At 38.8% G+C, this 21,881-nt stretch overlaps 1 protein-coding gene across 4 annotated transcripts; it reads right to left on the bottom strand.

The window, feature by feature from the left end:
* Nucleotides 1–225: 225 nt before the first annotated feature.
* add3b (adducin 3 (gamma) b) lies at nt 226–20,495 on the bottom strand. 4 transcript variants are annotated; one of them, XM_034899101.1, is made up of 16 exons: nt 20,379–20,495; nt 20,043–20,214; nt 13,193–13,430; nt 12,031–12,175; nt 11,195–11,346; nt 10,513–10,593; nt 9,280–9,429; nt 8,846–8,989; nt 7,989–8,087; nt 6,309–6,482; nt 4,747–5,007; nt 4,433–4,549; nt 3,503–3,592; nt 3,158–3,281; nt 2,075–2,167; nt 226–1,911 (listed from the first exon to the last, which is right to left on the bottom strand). In XM_034899101.1, the coding sequence occupies exons 3-16, from the start codon at nt 13,391–13,393 to the stop codon at nt 1,667–1,669; spliced, it is 2,076 nt and encodes a 691-aa protein (XP_034754992.1). In that variant the 5' UTR covers nt 13,394–13,430; nt 20,043–20,214; nt 20,379–20,495; the 3' UTR covers nt 226–1,666. The 4 variants fall into 4 exon arrangements, with proteins under 4 accessions (XP_034754992.1, XP_034754993.1, XP_034754991.1 ...); XM_034899102.1 differs by having other exon boundaries at nt 20,043–20,437; XM_034899100.1 differs by lacking the exons at nt 20,043–20,214; nt 20,379–20,495 and adding an exon at nt 14,249–14,519.
* Between the last annotated feature and the right edge of the window lie 1,386 nt (nt 20,496–21,881).

Genomic DNA, 21,881 nt, shown 5'->3' on the forward strand with positions numbered 1-21,881 from the left:
GTCTTAGGGGGACGCTGCTTTTTTGTCTTCTTTTTTTTTTAAAGGGGAGCCTGTCTAGTTTTAGTTATAGTAAGCTGGAGATTCACACCACATCATACTGAAATAAATGCATAATTATCCAACAACATAAAGACCCCTGCATGTTTGAAACAATAGTTAAATAAAGATGAGAAATGATAATATTACATACCTTTTAGCCAATATGCAATAGAGCAATAAAACAGGTATGGAAACATATCCAAGCTTTTATTACATCAGATGGAAGGCAATTTGAACAGGACTTTGAGGGAAGGTGACTGTAATGTAAAGCACCATGAAGGAAACCAGAGTGACACAAATAGCAATGTAAACTACAAGCACTAGGCACACAAATTAGCAAGTAATACAATTTGTAAACACAGGGCGTGTGCATGTTCACTAAAAAAGGAGCTTAATTAAGGTGAATAAAAATAAGTGTTAAAATAGTGTTATTAGATTGTACTGTCACATTTCTATGTTTCATTGATTAACATTTGGTTTAGCGTAACAAAGGAACGTCACAAAAAACAGACTATTTACAAAGATACAAACATCATCATCAAAAATCCTTCACATTATTGACTGGGATGTAAATATATGATCCTCTAATATACTTTATATCAAACTCTAACAGTGGCTATGAAGACAAGCTTTACCACAGCATATTACCATCAACTGACAAAATGAATCAAAACATCCATCTCTGGGATTCAGGCTTGGCACTTTCATTGTCGACGTCCAAACAAGCTGTGATTTTCTGTCAGTTTTGTAAAAGTCAAACTCATAAACATCCATATGGAAGAACCATCACATTACTGGGCTCTTTGTGTTAGTCACAGTCAATTCCTTGTCACAATTACAATAAAGCAGCAACCATGGGAACAATACCTCTGACATAAATGTAAAAACAATATGAATTATTTCTGAATTATCAATCACAGCATGTTTACTATAAGAGTTAGTATGGAAATTAAATGTGTAAAGACTATCAAATCATTTATGTAACTATCAAACACTATATTGTAATACCTATAATATGAAACAACATATATTACAAGATAGTATCCCTATGAATACATTCCGATACAATTCGTACTCCTTCGGCTGAACGTCGTATAATCTTAATATGTCCAGCCACTGTTACACTACTAGGGTGATTGTGAAATTTTAAATTGTTAAAACGATTTTCTTAGCTTTAACTATACATTCAACAATAAACTTGTGCAAAAAGAAGAAAAAAAATCACAAATACGTAACTGTAATCTGATGTTTTCATAACCTTTGATTTCCTTTTTAAACCCCATTAACACATGGGTAATAACAACCATGTATATGCAGTTTTGTGTTTACTTTTCATTTGATTTCATTTTACTGAGCCCTTCAGGAGTAGTCAATCATGAATTCTCATGGAATAAAAAAACTCCCATATTACCATCTTCTGCCACATCTTGGAAAAACCTTCACATGAAATAATAGCTGTGAATGAGGGAAGGAAGATGTGTAAAAACACCACATTCCTGAGAGACTTTCAGACTTAAAGATAGTCTTTTCTCTCATTTCACCTCCCTTCAACAAGCCGAAAATTAAAAAAGGCAATTCTGATGTTTTTTCCACGCAAAACACTAATTGTTGTTTACAGCAAATGCCCTCAGGCTTCTGTTTTTACTTTCTCATCCTTGTTTTTCTTGCTCTTTCTCAAGAATGACGGTGTGCGGAACTTCTTTTTCTTTTTCTTGGGGGACTTGGTTTGGCTCTCCGGGGTCTGAGCCTCCCGAGTCTTCGATGTAATGGAGATTTCCACCGTTTCCAAAGTGCTCACGCTCAGCTTGGATACCTCCATGCTCAGATCCTCGTCTGTTTCTTCTAAGTAGTCTTTCCCATTGGGTACTTTGTCAAAAGATGAAACCAAGTCAGTGAGGAAGGATGTGGATAAGAAATGCATTGCAATGCTTTTTACATGTGACACAAGATGGAAATAAAATGTAAAATAACAAGCAGCTATTGCTAACATTTTCAAATAAAATCAGTGAATGCCTATTGACTAGCTGGTGATTACCTTTAGCTGGCGTCATTATGGGAGAGAGGGAGAGGGAGATAGTAGAGCCATCAAATGTTGTCATCTCATCTGCATCAGTGGCATCATCATCTTCTGTGAAAGGATTAAAGTTCATGTGAGGCGTACTAGATGAACAACTTAATATCGCTCAGAATTGTATTTTTTCACTTTGGCCAATCAGCACTAAACACAAAGTGCAACTGAGGTTTAGTTGCTGATGCCACAAGAAGAAAAGTTAAGTGTTCACCAAAAGTGATAACATTTGATCCAGAAGGGGGAATGAATGTCTGAACTAAACTTCATGGAAGTCCATCAAGACATTTCACTCGACACCTAGTGATGGCGCTAGGGAAAAGGCAAGGTCAGGCATTGCCATCTCTAGATCCATGCCACTAGACACTAGGCCGGTTTTCACAAGGTTGCTAAATTTTATAAATCTTTATTTATCTTTTATAAATGATGTGTTCTGAGATAAAGACAAATCAAGGTACTACTCTATTACAAAGGAACTGTAGAAATGTTTCCCCCGCTGCACACACATTTCTTCATGTCTGGAGTAATAACCAGGACACGAGTTGTTTGACAAGACCGATGTGAGCTGACTTCACAACTCAGGGAAGAGTGAAACCACGGACTATCATTTCTCTCCTGCAGGCATTTTTGCAGAAATATCCTCATTTCGGGAATGTAGTTCCAACATTTCCTTCAGGCAGGAACCAAGCACTCTGACTGGACTAATTAACTGCTTGGACTAGGCAGTAATTAGACTGCTTTCATGTGGTGGAACATATAAAACTAGTCTAATGCCTCTTTTTTTATTTAAAAGTCAAACAAGTTCAATTTGATTTCATAATTCTGCATTTAATAGGTCCTTAACTTTCAAGTGAACTATTTCTTGTTGGCCTTGCTTGGTGAAGTCAGAGATTGCCGCTAAACTACCAGATTATCTTTGTCTTTCCATCTCAATTTCATTCATGACCTCTGTGACCGCATGGGATTAACTTAAGTAGAGGTTTTCCGTGCCTCTAATGAGCCAATGCTGCACTTTAAGGCTTTGTAATGGTAAAGAAACAGTTTGACTACCTTCTTGGCCTTGCTGCTTCCTTTCTACCATGCTCTTGTATTCTTCAAGCACCGTCTCTGTAAGCTCATTGAAAGGGTTGGGGGGCAGAGAGCGAGTCTGCTCCTCGTCCTCAATGATGAAAGCCTGATTGACAGAAGAGAATATGATGACATTACAAGGCAAAAGACACCTGGTGTGTAATGCATTTTTCAGTGAATAAAAGTTGCTTCTTTGGCACATCAACAACTGGTATTTTGAAAATGTGCTTAAGCAATTGAGAAAAATAAAATACAGTGACACATTCAATTCCATGCAGTGTGGTTGCACCTCTGACTATAACTTTTCCAAATGGTAAATATACTCACTGGGCCTTTTATGGTGTCCACAACAATGCCTGCTAGTAACTGGGATTTTGGTCCAGAAGTCATCAGGTCACCTCTGTGCTGTTCTTTTATCTGAACACATTTGTCAAATAAAATTATATGAAACTTGGTTTAGGAATTTTTTACATTATATACAATATCTTAATGCCATGCTACGCCTACCAACATGAAGTGTGTCAGACATACTGTACATCTATAAACACAGCACAGAAACACAGGGGTGGTGATGGTGCAGTGGATGTGACCCATACCTTTGGTGTGGAAGGCTTGGGTTCAATTCCCACTGCGATACATCAACCAATGTTTCCCTGAGCAAGACACTTAACCCCTGCTTGTAATTTGCTAAATGGCGGGTGATGTAATGTAAAAGCAAATGACAGTGGACATCAATCAAAATTCTGTATGGAGTGCAGCTTCCATTCTACTGTATGGGAATGCTTCAGAGAAGCCGCAACAGTTAGTCAATAAGTTTAGTTGGCAACAATTTTGAAAATGAACTAATCTTTTTATTCATTATACAAGCAAAAATGCTAAATATAATATATGGTTCCAGCTCCTCAAACTTAAGGATTTGTTGCTTTTCTTTGTCATATATGGCAGTAAACAAAATTGTATAGGGGTTTTCAGCATGTGGTTAAATACAACAGCGGGCTGTGGAAAATGATAATTAAATAATATAATTATGATGGAGACAAAACAATTAACTGAGAAAATAAATGGCAGATTAATTCATTAGGAAAATGCCCTACTTGTCAGAACATATTGGTCAGCATCAGTCTGATCTTAAAAAACGGGTGTCTTATCATGACTAAATACAGGCAGTAAGAATAAATGAAATTAAGTCTTTGTGGATCTTTGGTGTTGAGAATTAGAACATGCATGTAGTGTGAAAAACATGATGTTTCAACTGACCCGGTTCCTCTTATCCAAAACTTCTGTTGGGTCAGTGTTGAGTGGGACAAACTGGTTGGGGTCCTCGATCTTTATTGGTGTGCCGATGCTATTGCCTGGCTGTGAAGACTTCATCCACTGAGAAAAAGAAAAAGTACAAATTGGGGGAAAGAACTCTAAGATTGAAAACCTGTATTTATCAAACTGGCCACAAGAGGGCAGGCTAATACAAAGGAATGGCAGCTAACCATGTCACTATTTCCTTCAGAGGCCAAAAACAGTAAGGACCAGATTCTTGCATTTCTTATTACAGTTTGACATGAAAATCAACGCACCATGGTCTTGGTTCTGGGGCTGACATCCCCGCTGGGCGAATGTTCAGGAACATTGACCCTCAAGTAGCTGTTGGGTGAGTTGAGCCACCGGGTCCTTTCTCTCTGCTGTTTCTGCACCATAAACTTGAAGGGGCTATGCAGACCCAGCTCACTGTCCTCCGGTGGCACCGCTGACACCGTGGCAGGGATCTCTACGTCGTTCTTAGAGCGGGGTTTTTCACGGACGATGGGGTTCCTATAAGAGTAGCCTGTTCTGTATCCCTACAATGTCAAAGAGGAAGAATTATTCTAACAAACTTACTGAACAGTTTTTTTATTTTTATTTTGCCAGACCCATTAAATAAGAAATACCAACCGTTAAAAGACACAAAATTCAAAGGATGCATAAGCCACCCAAGATCCACTTACACAATGCTTCTACATATTTAAGTGTGCTGTATATACAAACAGCGTGTTTTCAGATCTGCCCAGTTTCAGAGGGAAAAGCTACAACTTTTATCTTTAAAGCAGTGTGTTGTTAACAATACATCAAAGACGAGAGAGACAACTAAAAAAAAGGATGGGAACTTGCAGTGGGTGCGGAGTGCAGTCTGAAGCGGGCAGTACAACACTACAATCGAAACTGGCATTTTCTCGCAGGCAATATGGTTGCCACTGAAAATGATCCCTGCTTTGAGCTTTGATCACCACAGTGTGAGCAGACCATCATATATTCACAGTGTTGTTCACTGCCACCCAAAGCCCAGTTTCCAAATGTTGGAATGATTAGTAGCACTTTTTAGGAATAGGCGTGTTTAACAGATAGCAATTGTAGAAAGAACATGGATCTGTTACTTCCTTCCAGTGAGGGAACACATACTACTACTAAAAAGTTAAACATGCAGAGATATTCATCACGTTCGCCACAACTAGCACTTCACCCTCTGGCACGGACAGATAGCTCTCCTGTTGTTGTTGTTGTTGTTGTATTTGCTGCAGTGAGTGTACTGGCATTTGCCCCCAGTGCCATATTCAACAGTCTTGGAAAAAACGCCAAATTTGATTTCCAAATTGAGTACACTAGAGTGAGTGTGTGGTGTGTGTTGGGCCTCGACTGCCCACAGCACGCCTCACCATCTGGAAGCTATGATCGAGAGGGGGGGGCGGGCTATGATCACACAGAGCTAACACAGCTGCAGCCCACTGCAGCCACAGTTGTTGGCGAGACTGACACTCAAACAGACAGAACATGTGAGGGGCTGGTCATTATCAGTGTGGTTAAATTAAGAGAAGTGTAGCGCAGCACCGCAAAGGTGAAACAAGACCAGCAGACAGCATGTTAGCTACAGACATGGTCTGACAATAATTACACAAGTATCTGTAATTGTAGTGAACAAATGCTCCCACATTGACAGCTATCATAACACACTGTGATCCAATTACACAAATCTTTTTCAGATTAGATAAAAAAAAAAAAAGTTCTAGTTTCATTGTGTTCTCTAATCAGACACTTCCCGAGGAAGCGGCTGAGACAGGAAACTCAAAGTATCATGGGTAAAAGGCACAGGTCAGGGTGCACGTACCAGGTTGTCCAGCATCCTCATTAGGGACTCAAGCTCGGCCTCGCCCACTTTCCACTTGACCTCATTGTCCATCACCAACCCGGCAGCGGCCACTCCCTGGGTCAGGGGTTTAAACTTCTGTCTGTCCAGCAGCACGAGGCCGTCCACGCCACCTGAACACCTCAAAGCATTCACCTAAACAAAAACAACTCATTTATTCTGGTATACACAATTTTTGCTTTTGGAGTTACAAGCTAAATCTTGATTCTGTGCAAATTTACAGACAGTTTTCCCTAATGTGTGAATTAAAATGCTGCACTGTCAAAACATACTTAGACAGGGAACATAAGTTTCTGACCAAAGTTTTTTTCTTTTCCAAGATACAGTAGGATGTTTATTTCAAAAACTATTGTAATTATATGTCAAATGGGCCATCAACATGCGTCAAAAACAATAAAAAAACAAATATAGTCCAGACACAGCAGGAAGATGAAATAACAACCCAACTGTCTCCCCAACACAAAGCAACAGGAGTATCTCAGAAACACTGCGGGGTTCTGACTGTGCACAGGACTCTCTGGCACATATTTGACTTAGCTTTGTTCAAACAATCTGTATTTTAGACATTTGCTGTGCTTCCATTTCAGGCACTGCAGTAATACTTTGCTATGTGCAACTGAGTCTGATTCTTTCAGAAATGAAATGCAGAAATGAAAAACATTGCAAAAGGTGAAATGTGAAAGATCATATACATTTTGTACACATGAAGTTATCTTGTAAATGTGTAAAAGTGCATCACGGCCACATTGACTATGTTTACATGCACATAATGTTCAGTTTTTTGCCTTTATTCTGAAAAAGACAATATTCCAATAAACTATTTACATAGCTTATGAAAGTGAATAGTCCACTAATATTAGTGGTTATTTGTAGCCGTGCAAAATCAGATTTTTTTTTAGAGTTTGGTGGTGGACTTGTTGGAAAACCATTATCCTCAATCATTCCTTCAACCTCCTTGAAAAGGTCAGCGTTAACACAACTGCCAAGAGTGGTATGGAAAGGGTGGGTGAGGGTAATTTTGTTCCTGTTTATTAAAAAAGAAAAACTGAAAGTATAAAAAATATATTGGCAGAAAAATATATAAGCAGTTTTTTGCAATTCCTTCAATAACAAAAGAAAGAAAAAAAAAGAAAAAATATGTTTGCACATATCTAAAAACCTGCTAATATTTAAGTCTTTCATAATGTTTAAAAGTAGCTGTGTTTCTTTTCTTTTGAGCGAGCATCTCTACTGCTTGAACTGTTGGCTGATTGGTTTGTGTACAACAAACGTAGCAACAGACAGAGTTGACCGTAAGCCGCAAACAGGCCGTAAACTGAGGTAAAACCCCAGATAGAGACGCATATTCTGAATGCGCTGTATATACAATATGTCTAAAGAATGCCTCTAATACCAAAAAAACTAATAATAACGGCTTATCCCACGTCTTCATTGAAAAATGCTAAATTCATGAAAAAGGCCTTATTTGGAATATTCTGTTTGCATGACCTCGATCAAATTTGAAATATTGTCATATTGGAATATTGGTGTGCATGTAAACATACTCCCTGAAGCTTACTAACTGCTCTGACCGGATCGCTGCATTTCCATGTCATTACCAGAAAGTGGTAGTATCAAGAATTGAAATCAAGCTTTTTATACCTGGATTTCACAAGCTTGCTGTGAGTGGTACACATAGTGAAAAGCCTCTTCTACTGTTTCTCCCAAAGCAAGCAGCCCATGGTTCCTGAGGATCATCATCTGAAAAACAAAGGAGAGATTTGAGCCCACCATTATCAACATGAAACGCTAAACAAATCCAGCTGAGCTAATACTAACAGCATATCCAGATATGCTAATTGACTATAATTACATTAAAGGAGACCAATTATCCTTTTCCATATTTTCTGCTGATCATATTGAGTGTGGCCAAAGCTTCAAGTGAGAAAAAAGTAAACGCATTTAAAAGAAATCCAGATTTCTTTTACAGATCAGCTTAGATATCACTTTTCTAAACCGTTTTTTTTTTTTATTGTTAATGTGAACAGACAGATTATTATCCTACAATTAAATATTCCAGTATCTAAATATAAATAAAAAAGTACATTAAATAAAAAACATGACCGATATAAGAGTTGTATCAATCTTCTCAGCAATTAAAGCTTATATGCTTAAATACATTTTAAACTATTCTATTAAAAGGTGTTTCTAATATGCTGTTCCCTTCATGTATTAGTGCCAAAACACTGAAGAAAATGATCAGTTTTAGACAAAATACTTTTGGTTGAAGTTGGTAAGCAAAACAAAAAGGTGTTACATTTTAGTAATACATTTGTATAACATACTTCAGTAAATTAATTTATATTTACTAACCAAAAGGTACAAATAACCTCACATACAACCAGTTGTGCATACAGTGTAATGTATAAACTCATGACTTCTACCCTGTAGTTGAAAGCCTGCTCTAACCCATGAGAAAGTGAGTGGGTCACTAATGGAGTCCCTTGGTTTGACAGTACCTTGGCAGTAGGGCCCAGAGCTTTCTGAAACTCCACTTTCTCCTCTTTATTACCCAGGCTTCCATGGTAACCAAAAGAGCTCACGTCTCCCAGAAGCAAAGCCTCATGGGATATGGGCAGGATTCCACATTTCATCGAGGAGATCTGTTAACATGGTTTAAAAGCAAGTAAGACTTTGACGCACATAAATAGAGGCAATTATTTTGCTATCAGGCACAAATAAAACTTTACACAGCGATGTTCAGCATGTGCTGTGCATTTTACAGCCAAACTTCAAAGGAAATGGTAAAAGCGTGTTACAGGCATCTAAAATAAGTAGCAGGGGGCTGCTTTGAATTCTGTCTTTTTTTCTGGTGCAAAGTAAGTATTTAGCAACAGCTTTTTAACTTTGATTAAGATGCAGCTCATTTAATATCTTCCTGAAGCGTACTTACAGCAGCTGTAGCCGGGGTGTGTATGTGGATGATACATCTCACATCAGGGCGCATTGAGTAAATGGCGGAATGAGGAGCAAACCCAAAGTGGTCGATGCCCAGATCAGTAGAACCCTGGTCCACCACCTCACCAATTATGTTCACTTTCACCTACACATGGCAGAGAAACAGAAGAACCATCTTTGACTCATTGTTATTTTAGAAGATGCCAAAATAATACCATTAAAGGCTGGTACCCTGTGGAGTTTTCTTGTAAACATGCAAAGCTTTGGTGTACATTCATTCATTTCTAATAAAAACACATTGTGTCTATCCTTGAGGCCTAAAAAAAGTGTTGAATGTTTTTCTTTTTGTAAAACATTTGCAAGGCCTTTTCATATTTTAGAACCTCCATCGTTTACACCCACGTTTGCTAGCTAGCTAGCATTCTCCTACTTCCTGGGTCATTGCTGGAGCATTACTATGTGTGTGTGTATCGCGTCATCCACATGCTTGTGTGTGTGCATGTGTGTCCTTGTGGGAATGCATGACATACCAAGCAGGGATCCACTCATAAAAGATTGCTCCGTAGCACTTTGAGGAGTGAAATACTCCACAGAGTGCATTTAAGGCAAAATTACTTTTTCATTGTCTACCTTCTATAAACAGGACACTGCACTAGCATCTATGTTGTTGTATAATTACCATATCCTTTATATGTATATACCCTTACAGTGGTGCTTACATTTAATAAAGCAAGTGCCCAATTTAGATCTGAGCAGATGCCAGTTAATTTGTTCTTCCATACAAAGTTTTTGGTCTTTGGTAGGACTAAAGACTTATTTTTTGGAGACAAATGACAACTCACGCTATTATTAAATATTTTAGAATGGAGAGAGACACTAATGGTATTTGAGCACTGTAGTTTACTGTTTGATATATCTAGAAACCTGTAGGAACTCTGTTGAAAACAAGTCTGGCAGACAAACTGTAACATATGTTGAAAACACACATCCAGTATTACCATCAGAGGGACCATTCCCATTAAAATAAAAAAAACTATTTTTTTTTGCTGCACTTACACAACGTATTCCTTTCTTAACTTTTTAAATTGGAGGGTATTCATTCAATGGATTGTCAACAACATACATTTTGATTTCAACTAAACACGTAAATTGTGTATTATGATGAACTTCAATGACAAAGGAATCTGCACTCATGATTGAAAAATAGTAACAAAGTAATTATGCTTACCAAATTTGCTGCCGTCACCTCGGCAAAAGACAGACCTTGTGGACTAATAAGAACATGATCCTGCTCTTTATTGACACGCACCTAAAACAAACATTAACATCAACAGTTATAGGTTAATGTAATCAATAACACGAGACAGACATTCTAAATTGTCTGTGATGTTACGATGGTATATAAACAGTGTTTGCTATTTTTCTCCCTATAAATTAAATATTGTCAGTATCACAAAAAACTATATCTCTACTCTACAAAAAGTTCTTTTATTTGGGTTAACAGCTACTCAGAGCAGGGAAACTCTTTTCCCAAATTCAAGGGTACAGAAAACTCTGAACCACAAAGAAAAACTCTTCACTCTGAAAACTCAAATCATTGTGTGGGTTGATAAGAAGTACTTTCTAGGCTTTGTCTTTGGGGAAAATCTGAGCTTTATACCTCAACATCGCAGGTGTCGTTCATCACATATTTCAGTATGAGTTCTTGCTGTTGGGGAGCTGTAAATATTCACAAATCTAACTTTTCCAAACCATAAATAATATATAGGCTGTGAAAATAATGAGGTATTCCCTGTTAAGCCTCTTGGTAGCCAAAGAACATGAGGCACACATAAAGATACACAAACCTTGTGCAGCATACATAAGCAGAGGTGCAGTGGAGCAGTAAGAAGTTGTGAAGTTGTACTCACAGTAATGTAGGAGCTTGTAAAACGAGCCCAGCTGAAGATGTCAATAAGCCTGTAGAGGCTGGCCAGCCTGCAGCGACTCTGTTTCTCCCCTTTGGCAAAGGAGGGAGACTCAATGCCATACAAGTCGTTGACTGGAGTCACCATCCCAACGCCTGCCACAAGACATAACATCAGTAAATTGGTGATGCATCATCAACATAAATTTGCAATTTTTCCCACATCTACAAGGTTGTTTACATGGTTTGCTTTCACAAAAAGTTAAAACATAGGAAAGAGAGTCTAGTCTCTACAGCTGAAGCTTGAATAAGGCCTTTCTCAGAATTCCAAACGTGTATTTCAGGCTTTAACACCATATAAGGGAATGTAATGATACAGAACCCTATCTTTTACAGCCACTTTAGCTTTTTAAAAGAGCACATCTGCCCATGCGACCTCATTGCCATTTCCTACAGCGGCGTAGATGTTTCCCAAACATATGGTTTTGATAATCAAACTTTTTTCAAAATGCCAGTTTTGAGTGCTCTGTGACCTCCACAGAAATGTAAAGCGAAGAGGAAAGGCTAACATAATTAGCATTGCAAACTGCTGTAATTCATGACCAAGACTGGTCATGAGGGTTACTTAATAGAAAAACTGACAATGAAGAATGCTGTCAACAGCTTTCTGCCTTTCTGCTGTTTCAGGGTTGTTCAGTGTCACAAGAGTCTGACAATTCAGTCTCTGACAATAAAGATATTCAGCTTGCATAATGCACACAGAGTATACACAGTGAATGATAGTCAGGCCTGAAGGGAGATAGAACACACAGACAACAACAGAGACACACGGCTACTCACTGATTGGTGAAGTCAGGGGGCCAGCCCCTCCCAAGGTGTTTGCCATGACCAGGTCAGCAATCTGTCTCAGAGCCAGGAGACCTGTAGGGTTGTTGCCCTTTGTCATCTGGTCATGAATCAGACCTTCCAACTCATCCTTAAACACCTGTAGACAAAAAAATAAAATGAGGAGTTCTCATGGTAAAGCTCCATCAACCTAGCAACACTTTCTTAACAACCTAACCTTAACCTTATGTCAACACCTCAGGATGTCAGGGAGCACAGCATGCTTATTACATCTGTACACAAATCAAATCACCAAAGACCACAAGAAACCTCTTGTATGTCTGTGAAAAGGGCTCGACTAGAAGCAGGGGGATCGCATTAAACCTCCCAATCAATCTGTGAGTCTTGAAAAAGCACTTTTTTTCCTTTGTGCTGCAGCTAAGCTCCAGCATTCTGCTTCATCCCACCACGGTTCCCATGGTGATGAGATGAGCTCCACTTGTTATGCAATCGCAGATGAGTGTGGGCTTGTCTTATTTCAATGCACTTCTATGATACAAGGAGCATCCTTATACTTCATTGAACCAGAATGCACTGCTCTGTTTCTGAGGTAATCATTGCAACTGAATATGTGTGCAGACTGAAATGCTTCAATTAGGGCTACAACTAAAATTAGTTTCATTATCTGTTCATGGTTTAAGCTATTAAATGTATAAAAATTGTGAAAATTGCCTTTAAATTTCTTGTTTTGCCTGATCATCAGCTCTAGCTTACAATACAGATATTGTTTATATTAAGTATGTAATAAATGTATTAGAATATTCAGCCTATTCTTACTATAGAAATAATTGGTTAGTAAACGTGTAATAACACTGGTAAAACACCAACAAGATGAAACTGATTTCAATATGTAAACACACATACAGATGGAAGTTTATCTGCCACAGTACCAGATTTCATTATAGCTGCAGGGTAAACACACAGCTAAACCCATGTTTGAGCCAAGCAGAGTGTATGAATTGGCCTTTACATAAACAAGAAAAAATAATGCATTTCAGTCAGTCTTGAAGTGAAGGTACGGAATGCATCTCCAGCTTTAAAAAGACTAGTTTATTACTCATAGACTCTGAATGCTTGTGTGTAGAAGGACACTTATATGTTGCTGAGGGCTACATACCGGACTCTGCAGGATCTGGGTAACCCTCTTCTTCTGCTCCATCATGCTGAAGTCCTGCCTCAGGTCTGGCGACATATTCCTGCTGCGGAGATACTCTGAGTCACTCTCGTCATTGCGGTCAAAGTAGCGCTCCTTGGGGTCGTTGCTGGACAGGGACAGGGTGAGAGACCCCGCCATCTGCCTCAGCTCCACCAGACTCATGTCTTTGCTAAATGACCTCCTAGTCTTCCTCTGGAATCTGTAAGAGAGGATGAAACATCACAGCTTACTTTACATTCAGGCTGTCAAGCCAATGGGTGTTTTAACAGAAAAGACACTGTATGGGTGCCGTGGTGACTCATGTAATTACAGAGATGGAGACAAAAGTGTGGAGGACATTGTTATATTATGGATGCCGCTTTGTGAGTACAAAGCTGTTGATGTGCAATAAAGGTTGCTGTTGTGAACATAATGAAGGTACTTTCACAGAAGTACAGTTCAATAACAACAATAAATGGGAATGTCTTAAACTCACAGAAACTCTTATTCTCACAAGAATTTATTTTCTATTACTTTGAGGGTCGGAAAAGTTCACTGTCTCTCTCTTTTCTTCTCTACACACATGCAGGCCAACTCAAATAAAGTGTGAGATGAAAGCAGACACTTCTATCGTTCAGCCAACAGCTATAAAACATTTCCATTAGTAAACAAAGGTAGGACTCATGTAAATTGGCCGTCTTGAATAGCAGTTAGCACCTTTAGTGCTGCTGTGGTACCTGGATGTGGGGGTGGAGGGACACAAGAGATTCAGCCAGGACTGCATTACATTAGGCCTGCAAATTAAACCGTTCACTACACCAAACCGAATGTAAACTTTTACTGAGGGTTTAGTAGCTGGCTCTTATCCAGAGCGCGCGATGCATGGCGTCAAATTACAACTTTAAACCATTTACGAAAAGTAACGCGGGAAGGGGATATACTAGCCAATGCTACACTATAATACTTGTACAGGCTCCATGAAAACAAAGCAAACACAAACCCACGAGGAGAAAACTGTTACTGTAAGTTGAAAATTACCTGTAACAAAGTGCTCAGTTCGTAAAGTAACTGACTCCGGGCGATGTGATGTTGAATGTCTCCGACAGAGGGTCCAGAAATGTGAATAAACCAGACGGATGTTACTCCCAAATCGGATAGCTAGCTACATGGTGGGAAAGAGCGCAACTTGGTGTAGCTACAGTAACCAGACGGAGCCGACTGCCTGCCGCGGGTGAGTACTAGTGAGATGAAGAAGAGTGAAGAGTGGGGCATGGAGGAGGATGTGGGTGTGTTTGTGTGGGAAAAAGGAAAAGTTAGTGACCATGTGACTTCACTTATCCACCCACTATCGGCCTTATGTATGCAGCGGGACAAAGGGATGGCCACTCAGGATCAGTTTAGCTTTTCAGGCTCTTCTTTACAACCACGCTGTAGCTCTAGTTTAGCGACCTTTTTACCCCTGTGTGAACCTTTTTATAAGTTGCTACAGTTTGAAGCAGAGTTTGGAATTATTATTTTTTTTAAATCTTTCTATGTCTATGTATGTGATTCACTAAGTTGTAGCCTACCACTTTATTTCATAAACAACCGACAGGCTCGTGTGTAACCACAGCCCCTGAATAGAGGTTTTATCGTAGCTATATGGCCAAGCCATAACACAGCACTTCAAAGCCAGAACAAGTGCTTCCCTCAAAAAGCGAGTGCCATTAAGGTTTTCCAAAACAAAGGATATTTGCTCTCAGAAAATAAATTTAAACACAGATGTTGTCTCTAGGAGGAATGACTGTAGCCTACCATTTCTGATTCTTTTATTAAAATTAGGCCTACACTTAATCCCACTTCTGCAAACGTAATGTATTCTGATCACTTTCATGTGCCACATACATTAATAATTGTTTGTTTAATTAATTTGCTAAATGTGCATCACACTGAATTATATCAGACAAATTGTATATTTATATACCACTTTGTTGCTTAAAACAGTAAAATGGTTATCACGGAATCTGCGGTCTATGCTTTCATGGGAGTCAAATAGCACATAAGGTCATCAATTGATAATATGGTGATAATAACACAGGACTGCTAATGGAGCCTCATGCGAGGTATGAGAAAATACCTGCATGCTGTTTTTCTTCAAGTGAATTAATTTGGCTTTCTTACTGTGAAAGGGAAATACGAAAGCAAATGGGAAACTGTGCAGAGTTATCCTGCTAAGAGAGCAGGGATCCCTTCTCTCTCCTTTACACCTCTCAACTCTATTCTGCTGTGCTGGCCAGTCTCTCCACAGAGTATTCTAGCAAAATTCAAATAGTGAAGGCAACTCTGGAATCTCTCATTTTCTCAGCACTGGCTCTCAGAGTTATTACCCCTTTAATCACACACACAATCAGACACACCCACACCAATATCAAGATTTAAGAAGTAAGAGAGAGAAGGATTGGATCACTGACTGACATAACAATGCCAGGAAACAGAGTGGAGTCTGGGAGGCGGAGCAGATATGTGGACATATTGGTTGATGTAATGAAAAGCAGAACTTTCTGACTCCAGAGCTGTGTGAACCCTGAAACCCTGAAACCCTGCCTCCCTGTTTTCTGGCAGAGCTCCCACCGAAACCACATACAAGCTTAAATGTCTGCACACACAGACGCACTAAACACACACACAACATCCTCCCACCCGCCAGCCCCCGCATTCTTGCTGACTATTTGAACTTTTCAGTGATGGCAGTCTATCTTGGAAGCATTGACCAAATGTCAGATGTTATTAGTCAACGTCTCATTCATACAGATTACTACTCAGGGTCATGATGTCCACAGATAAAAAGCGCACCTTTGTCTTGTCACAAACCAACTATAACCTCCCAAATAACTTTCCAAATAACCCCCACATGCAGACACACAAATGTTGCCTGGATCCACAGCCAAACATGTGAGAGAGACATTACTACAAAGAATAATGACCAGTTCCGAACTTTGGTTCAACCACATTGTGGCAGGCAGAGCACGTACCGAGAAGGTAGGGATGCATACTACAACATTTGAGCTGGAAATCTCATGGGTTTGAGGTAATGTTTATAACGGCACAGAGGCTTCTGCTTTATCTAGGTTCTCTGAATCTCGGATATTTGTCTTTTGACAAGTACATGATATAGCCTATGAATTGTCCAAGATAGGGAGAATGTAGAGGAGGCCACTGAGCTGATGGCTCATGACACGGTCGGCACTGTTGTCAACGTTTCAAATTGGTAGAGTAACATTATTTATGTAAGTGTTTGCATGAATTGTAAGTAGCAAGTAGGTAGAACGTTCTGAAATTATTCAGCAGTGGAAAACAAGACAATTAAAAGCAATTCAAGATTTAACATTATAATGGGATTTTTATTTTATTTCTTTTAAATATCATTAATTGTGTCATTGGCTATACACTTGTTAGAGATCCAGTCAGACTCTTTGACTTTTAGTCCACAGTATGGTTTTAAGCTCCAAAAATCCTGGATCCTACATTTCCCATAATACAACTCAACGGTGTGTTTAATTAGACCCTGTCTGCCTGGTAAACATGTATGTCTTTCAAACTCCCCCAAGTTTGAAAAGCAGCCTTTGTAAACGCTTATACATGAGTTGTCTCCATGCCCAATGTGAGATCATCCTGATCACAATGTCACAATGACATAATGACATATTTGGGTTCATTTGACAAATGCTCTTGCAGAGCAACACAAGACGTCTTTCACAGGTTGAGTAGTACTCCTTGTGACAAACAAATTCATCTTTGTGTGTCAGACTGTTGAATTTACACTTTAAATATTTTACTTCATTTACTTTTTCTACATACTTATTTTTAATCTCCCAGTTGATCCATAACAATTGTGAGGTTGGCACAGTAAATATTGCAAGCTCTATGCAAAACTCAAACAGCATTACGTTATTTTTTTTGCCTAATTTTTTCCCATAATCCTTTGATAGCTTTGGGCTGTTCTAGTCTCACGTCATTAATAATAATTACAACAGTGATTATAACTTATGATTTGTAGTATTAATACTGGACTACATCATAGAAGACTTTAGGTGACAGTGTTTGGTTCATTGGATATTATTACAATGACTTATTCAAGTCAACTGTTACAGCTAGGGTAATAAATCTCATGCAGCGGTTAAATTCTGTGGAATGAAAAGTTTTTCTCTTTCCCTAGAATCTGTAGTGTCATCTTCAAGCTGACGCATGACGGTCTAAATTCGGATTGTATTCTCAGCAGGTACTGCAGATGACACCAAAGTACTGCAGGACAAGAATTCTTCAGTGGATCTTTGTTATTGGGAACAATATATGAATAGAATGACAAAATCATCACCAAGGTTTATTGGGACCACTCAGAAAATACTGCAACATTCAGAGCAGCAGATGTACATTTTTATCACGATTGATGTGGAGGTGTTGGGGGGTGTGTGGAGATGACATCTTTGTCTCTGGCCTGTTCCCAGCATGGTTGCCAGGGTAACTGATGCTTATGCTGTCTCTTGTCTGAAGGATTTGGTGAATGGTTTACTGACAAGAAGCTGTTATCTGCAAAATGCATTTAAAAAGAAGGAACCCGCTACCAGTTCATGGAAATACAATGAGAAGTAGCAAATATAACACAGTAATTCTGCCTCCTTGACTGATTGTTCTTCCTTGTAATTAGACCACAAAGGAAAGAGTCATTGTTTTCCCTCATTTATCAAAGCCATTATGTATTGATTTCCAAGAAGATTGAATTTACAACTGTTTCCTTTCCAACTACAGACATCTTTGAAATATTGCCCATAAGCGTTCAGAGTTTTGCAACCCATCTTCCTGATAACCATTTGTGGTAGTTATACTTTGGCCATTGCTGGGGACTTTTTATACTAACTCAACCTAACCCTTCATCTGAGTGCAAGCCAAATAATAAATTATCTAGGAAGCCTAGTTTTGATTTCAAAATCCAAATATTTAAACGCTTTTGAAGTATTCCATTCCTGTGTATTCTGTATCTGTCTCTTGGTGTTTTTGAAAGTCACTGTCTAACTTGATGGACATTTGGATTTAAATAACAGATCAGAGCATTATGTAAATGTCCATAAAGTCTAACTCCTGGGAATAGTCTATTTCCAAATCACAATCAAAGGTTACTGAGAGGGATGTAGCTGAATGTCCTTGACTGGAAACAAGAATTTTCCTACAGTAGTTTTCTAGGACTACTGTACATTAAAATGCAAATTTTCATGAAGCCAGACTTGCACACAAAGCTCTTGCGTCAACCTTGCAATTAAGGTTGGAGAGAGAAGAGTTTTTTTTTTAAATTCCTGCCACAAAACAATAGCATTGTTACTTCAGAACTTCACACAGAATATATCTCTGCACAACTTGCTAAAATGGTCCTGCTACACTCCCACAGCAGGGTGGGTGGCAACAACAGAGCATACTTTGAACTTGAAACTATTTACATTGTTACAGCTTTTGGGTGTAGAACCGCATAGGCATACACATGTATGTAAACACACACACACATACACACACACACACATGTTGCATGTGGATAGAGATATGCTTTGTTTATCTAAGTGGATGAGGTGGTGTATTCCCTACTTTGATTGTTTATTGTGGAGATCTAGTGGTTAGCTTGTGCCTGTAGCTTGTGACTTTAACTTAGGGCTGTAGTAGCTGACAGAGAAATTCATTTTTATAAGTCTTTTATTTCATATTTCTCTGCAGTAGTGTCTTAAAATATTATGACTTTCATTTATAACGTTCATGCTTATTATTATATGCACATTTAACAATACCATGTTTCTTTCAAGCCATGTCGGTGTCTGTGAATCTTCTGTGTGTGTTTGAATAAAGGGACAGAGCTGCAGAGAAATTGTTGAAGTTTCCACTAGAGCTGCGCTGCGGAAAGGCTGCTCTTGTGGTAGCTTCCCTTTTGCAACTGTCAATTAACTGCTCATTTGCCTTCTGAGTCTCGTTTTCTTGCTTGACCGTCATTATTTAGTAAGGTAAAGTGTTATGAACCTGACAGTAGCAGTCTGGCTAAAAGATCCCTTTTATGTTGTCACAACCAACACTCTGAGAAAATGAAGGCTTGATTTTCATTTTTTTAATTCTGTAAAACTTCTGTAAACATTCATGCAAAAACCTAACATTTTCTACAAACCAAAAATTTTCCAAATTTATTGCACTAAAAGCATGCCATTTAGTATGAAATTCACTGGGCAAGAAGCTAATGACATCATAAAACTTAATCTAACGTAATATTCATTAAATGGAAAATGTGAACAGGAACAATCCATTGCAGGGGTGAAAGGGTTTGGGTCACGACCTGCCTTTTCAGTTTAATGGCTGTCTATAACTCACATCACCAGGCACACATATTACGAAATCCTGGTTCTGCCTCAGCCCCACATCTAAAGTCAACAAATGCTTGTTCAGAGTAATGTTTCTACAGGGTGACATTAATTGAAAGCAGCTGTTTGAAGCCTCTGCAGCTGGAGTTGACATTGCAGATGCAGACGGGCCTGTTTAGCAATGAAGATCTCCAACAACGTTAAAGCTAGAGAATGCTGTCAAAGTAAATCAATTTTAATGCAGAAAAAGTAAATGCACAGAAACCATGTACACCATGTCTTGATGTTTTGGAAATTGCTTCACAAAAACAAGTATCACATAAACTGTCCTTTATCTGCTATCAGCGTATTGAACATAACCTCTTACTCGCCCAAAGCTTCAAAGCCCACAGATCACAAAATGTGCTTTGTTCGTAGCTCCAGCCAACACCAGCTACAATGGGTAAAAATGTAAAAAAAATACTCACGGTGTTGGTAGTTTTTATCCTGCAGGATAATTCTTCAGGTTTTTTTCAAACTCCCACGATTCCAGCAGTTGCTAGCTGTTTACATTATCACTTGCAAGAGGGTCATCTGATCTCCCAGAAGATAGTCAACTTCTGCTTTGCCTCTGATCTCCTCGGCTCTGACCGCGGCTGCCTATTCTCAAAGGAAAGCAAGGAAACTTGTCAGAGGAGGTTCTGGAGACCAAGCTATAAATTGGTACTGGACCAAACGAAAAGAAAAGGGAGGGACAAGCTTAGTATTGAAGATGTTACTAAATGTTTTAATAAGCAGGAATAACTTGCAAATCTGGATCTAACCATAAATGTAGAAAAACTGCAGCAGTCTCCTGTCAGGCATTATTTTCCTCTGCAAATTGAACATGCTTCATGTTTCTGAATTTCGCTGTCGAGGAGGACATTGCACACAGTGATTGCTTGCCCACTATCACCTCCTCCCACATACTCTCTAACAGTGAGTGAGTAGGATGTGCTGCTCTCCCTCTTTCTGTACCTCCTGAATACATCAGGCATCTGAAGAGAAGAGTGCATGCTAATGCTGTGGAAAAGATAGAAATTCAAGGTAATTACATACTATAGGCAGTAAGCTACAAATGTGACTATAGCAACAAATGCATAATGAAGATAAATGTTCAAACTGTTTATGTGGGATGTATGCACATGATAGGTCAGTCCTGATGCAGTTAGTACTTAAAACCTCATCAAGAAACACCTAGAGAGTGAAATATGTTCACTTTTTATGCAGATTCCAGCTCAAAAAGCTCTGCTGTAATATCTGTTACACATCTCTAGTATTTATGTTCTCAATAAAAATGGATATTATCCATCTAATGACAATCAAGATGTTTTGGAAGAGAAACCAACAGGAAACTGTCCTCTGATGATTTTATTTGAGTTGGCAGCAGATGATGAGTTAAATTTAGAGATTTCTCTTTTCCTCCCCACTACGCTGTTGTTGTTGTTGTCTTTGCACAGGCTGATAAAACATTCATTTCCTGAGCTTTCTGCAACCACTGAACCACACCCACGGGACGGCCCCCTGCCAAAGAGAGCACCCAGCGATGTCAAAGGTCACACTCAGATGAAGAGTTATTAAAATAAACATCCAAATGGTAAGACTCAGACACTTCCTCCGTACACCCATAACTTTGAGCAGTTATTGCATTTCTGTTATAGCAACACGCACACACTCTGAAAGAAAGTTTCTAAAATTAGGCCATGTCTGGAAAAACTTGTCAAACAATATTCCTACACGACACTGCCATCTAGTGAGGATTCTGCAAACACAATGACAGTGAAAGATGTCACATCTCCCCATATGCCCTCCTGTCACAAACACTTGTGCTCTCTCTCTCTCATTTGGTTTTTTGGACAGGCACAACCAGTTATCTGGAAAATCAAGAAAATAAGAAACTTGGGGCAGTAGAAGCAAGGAACGTCACTCTGTGGCTGGTAGCTTTGGGCTGTGAGGTTTCGTGCTTTAGATTTGGGCAAAAAATACTTCACTTTGTTTATGTGAGGAGTGTCTAACATACGTTGAACTACAACGTATGTGTGTCATTTTTTATTTTAAGTATGTGGCGTTTATTTATAATAAACAGCATAAATTATAAACAGGACCAGAAATGACAAGAATTCCATAGCAATGGTCTATATTTGAATGTGACGGGAATCTATTAGATTTATATGAAGTTATTCAAATACAGACAATAAATCATACATATTAGAGGTCAAAGAAGTCAATCCTTGCAGCAAAATGCCAAATAATTGTTTTAATAGCAACTTATTTGTAGTCAATATAGC

This window comes from Etheostoma cragini, chromosome 17 (genome assembly GCF_013103735.1).
Source record: "Etheostoma cragini isolate CJK2018 chromosome 17, CSU_Ecrag_1.0, whole genome shotgun sequence".
Taxonomy (NCBI): domain Eukaryota; kingdom Metazoa; phylum Chordata; class Actinopteri; order Perciformes; family Percidae; genus Etheostoma; species Etheostoma cragini.

Excerpts from the sequence above, each read along its gene's own strand:
- add3b (XM_034899101.1), bottom strand. The coding sequence starts at position 13,393 with ATGAGTCTGGTGGAGCTGAGGCAGATGGCGGGGTCTCTCACCCTGTCC. Across the intron at positions 8,990-9,279 it reads ACACCCCGGCTACAGCTGCT|ATCTCCTCGATGAAATGTGG; the intron begins GTAAGTACGCTT and ends CCATGTTAACAG. Across the intron at positions 3,282-3,502 it reads TGGACACCATAAAAGGCCCA|GCTTTCATCATTGAGGACGA; the intron begins GTGAGTATATTT and ends TCTGTCAATCAG.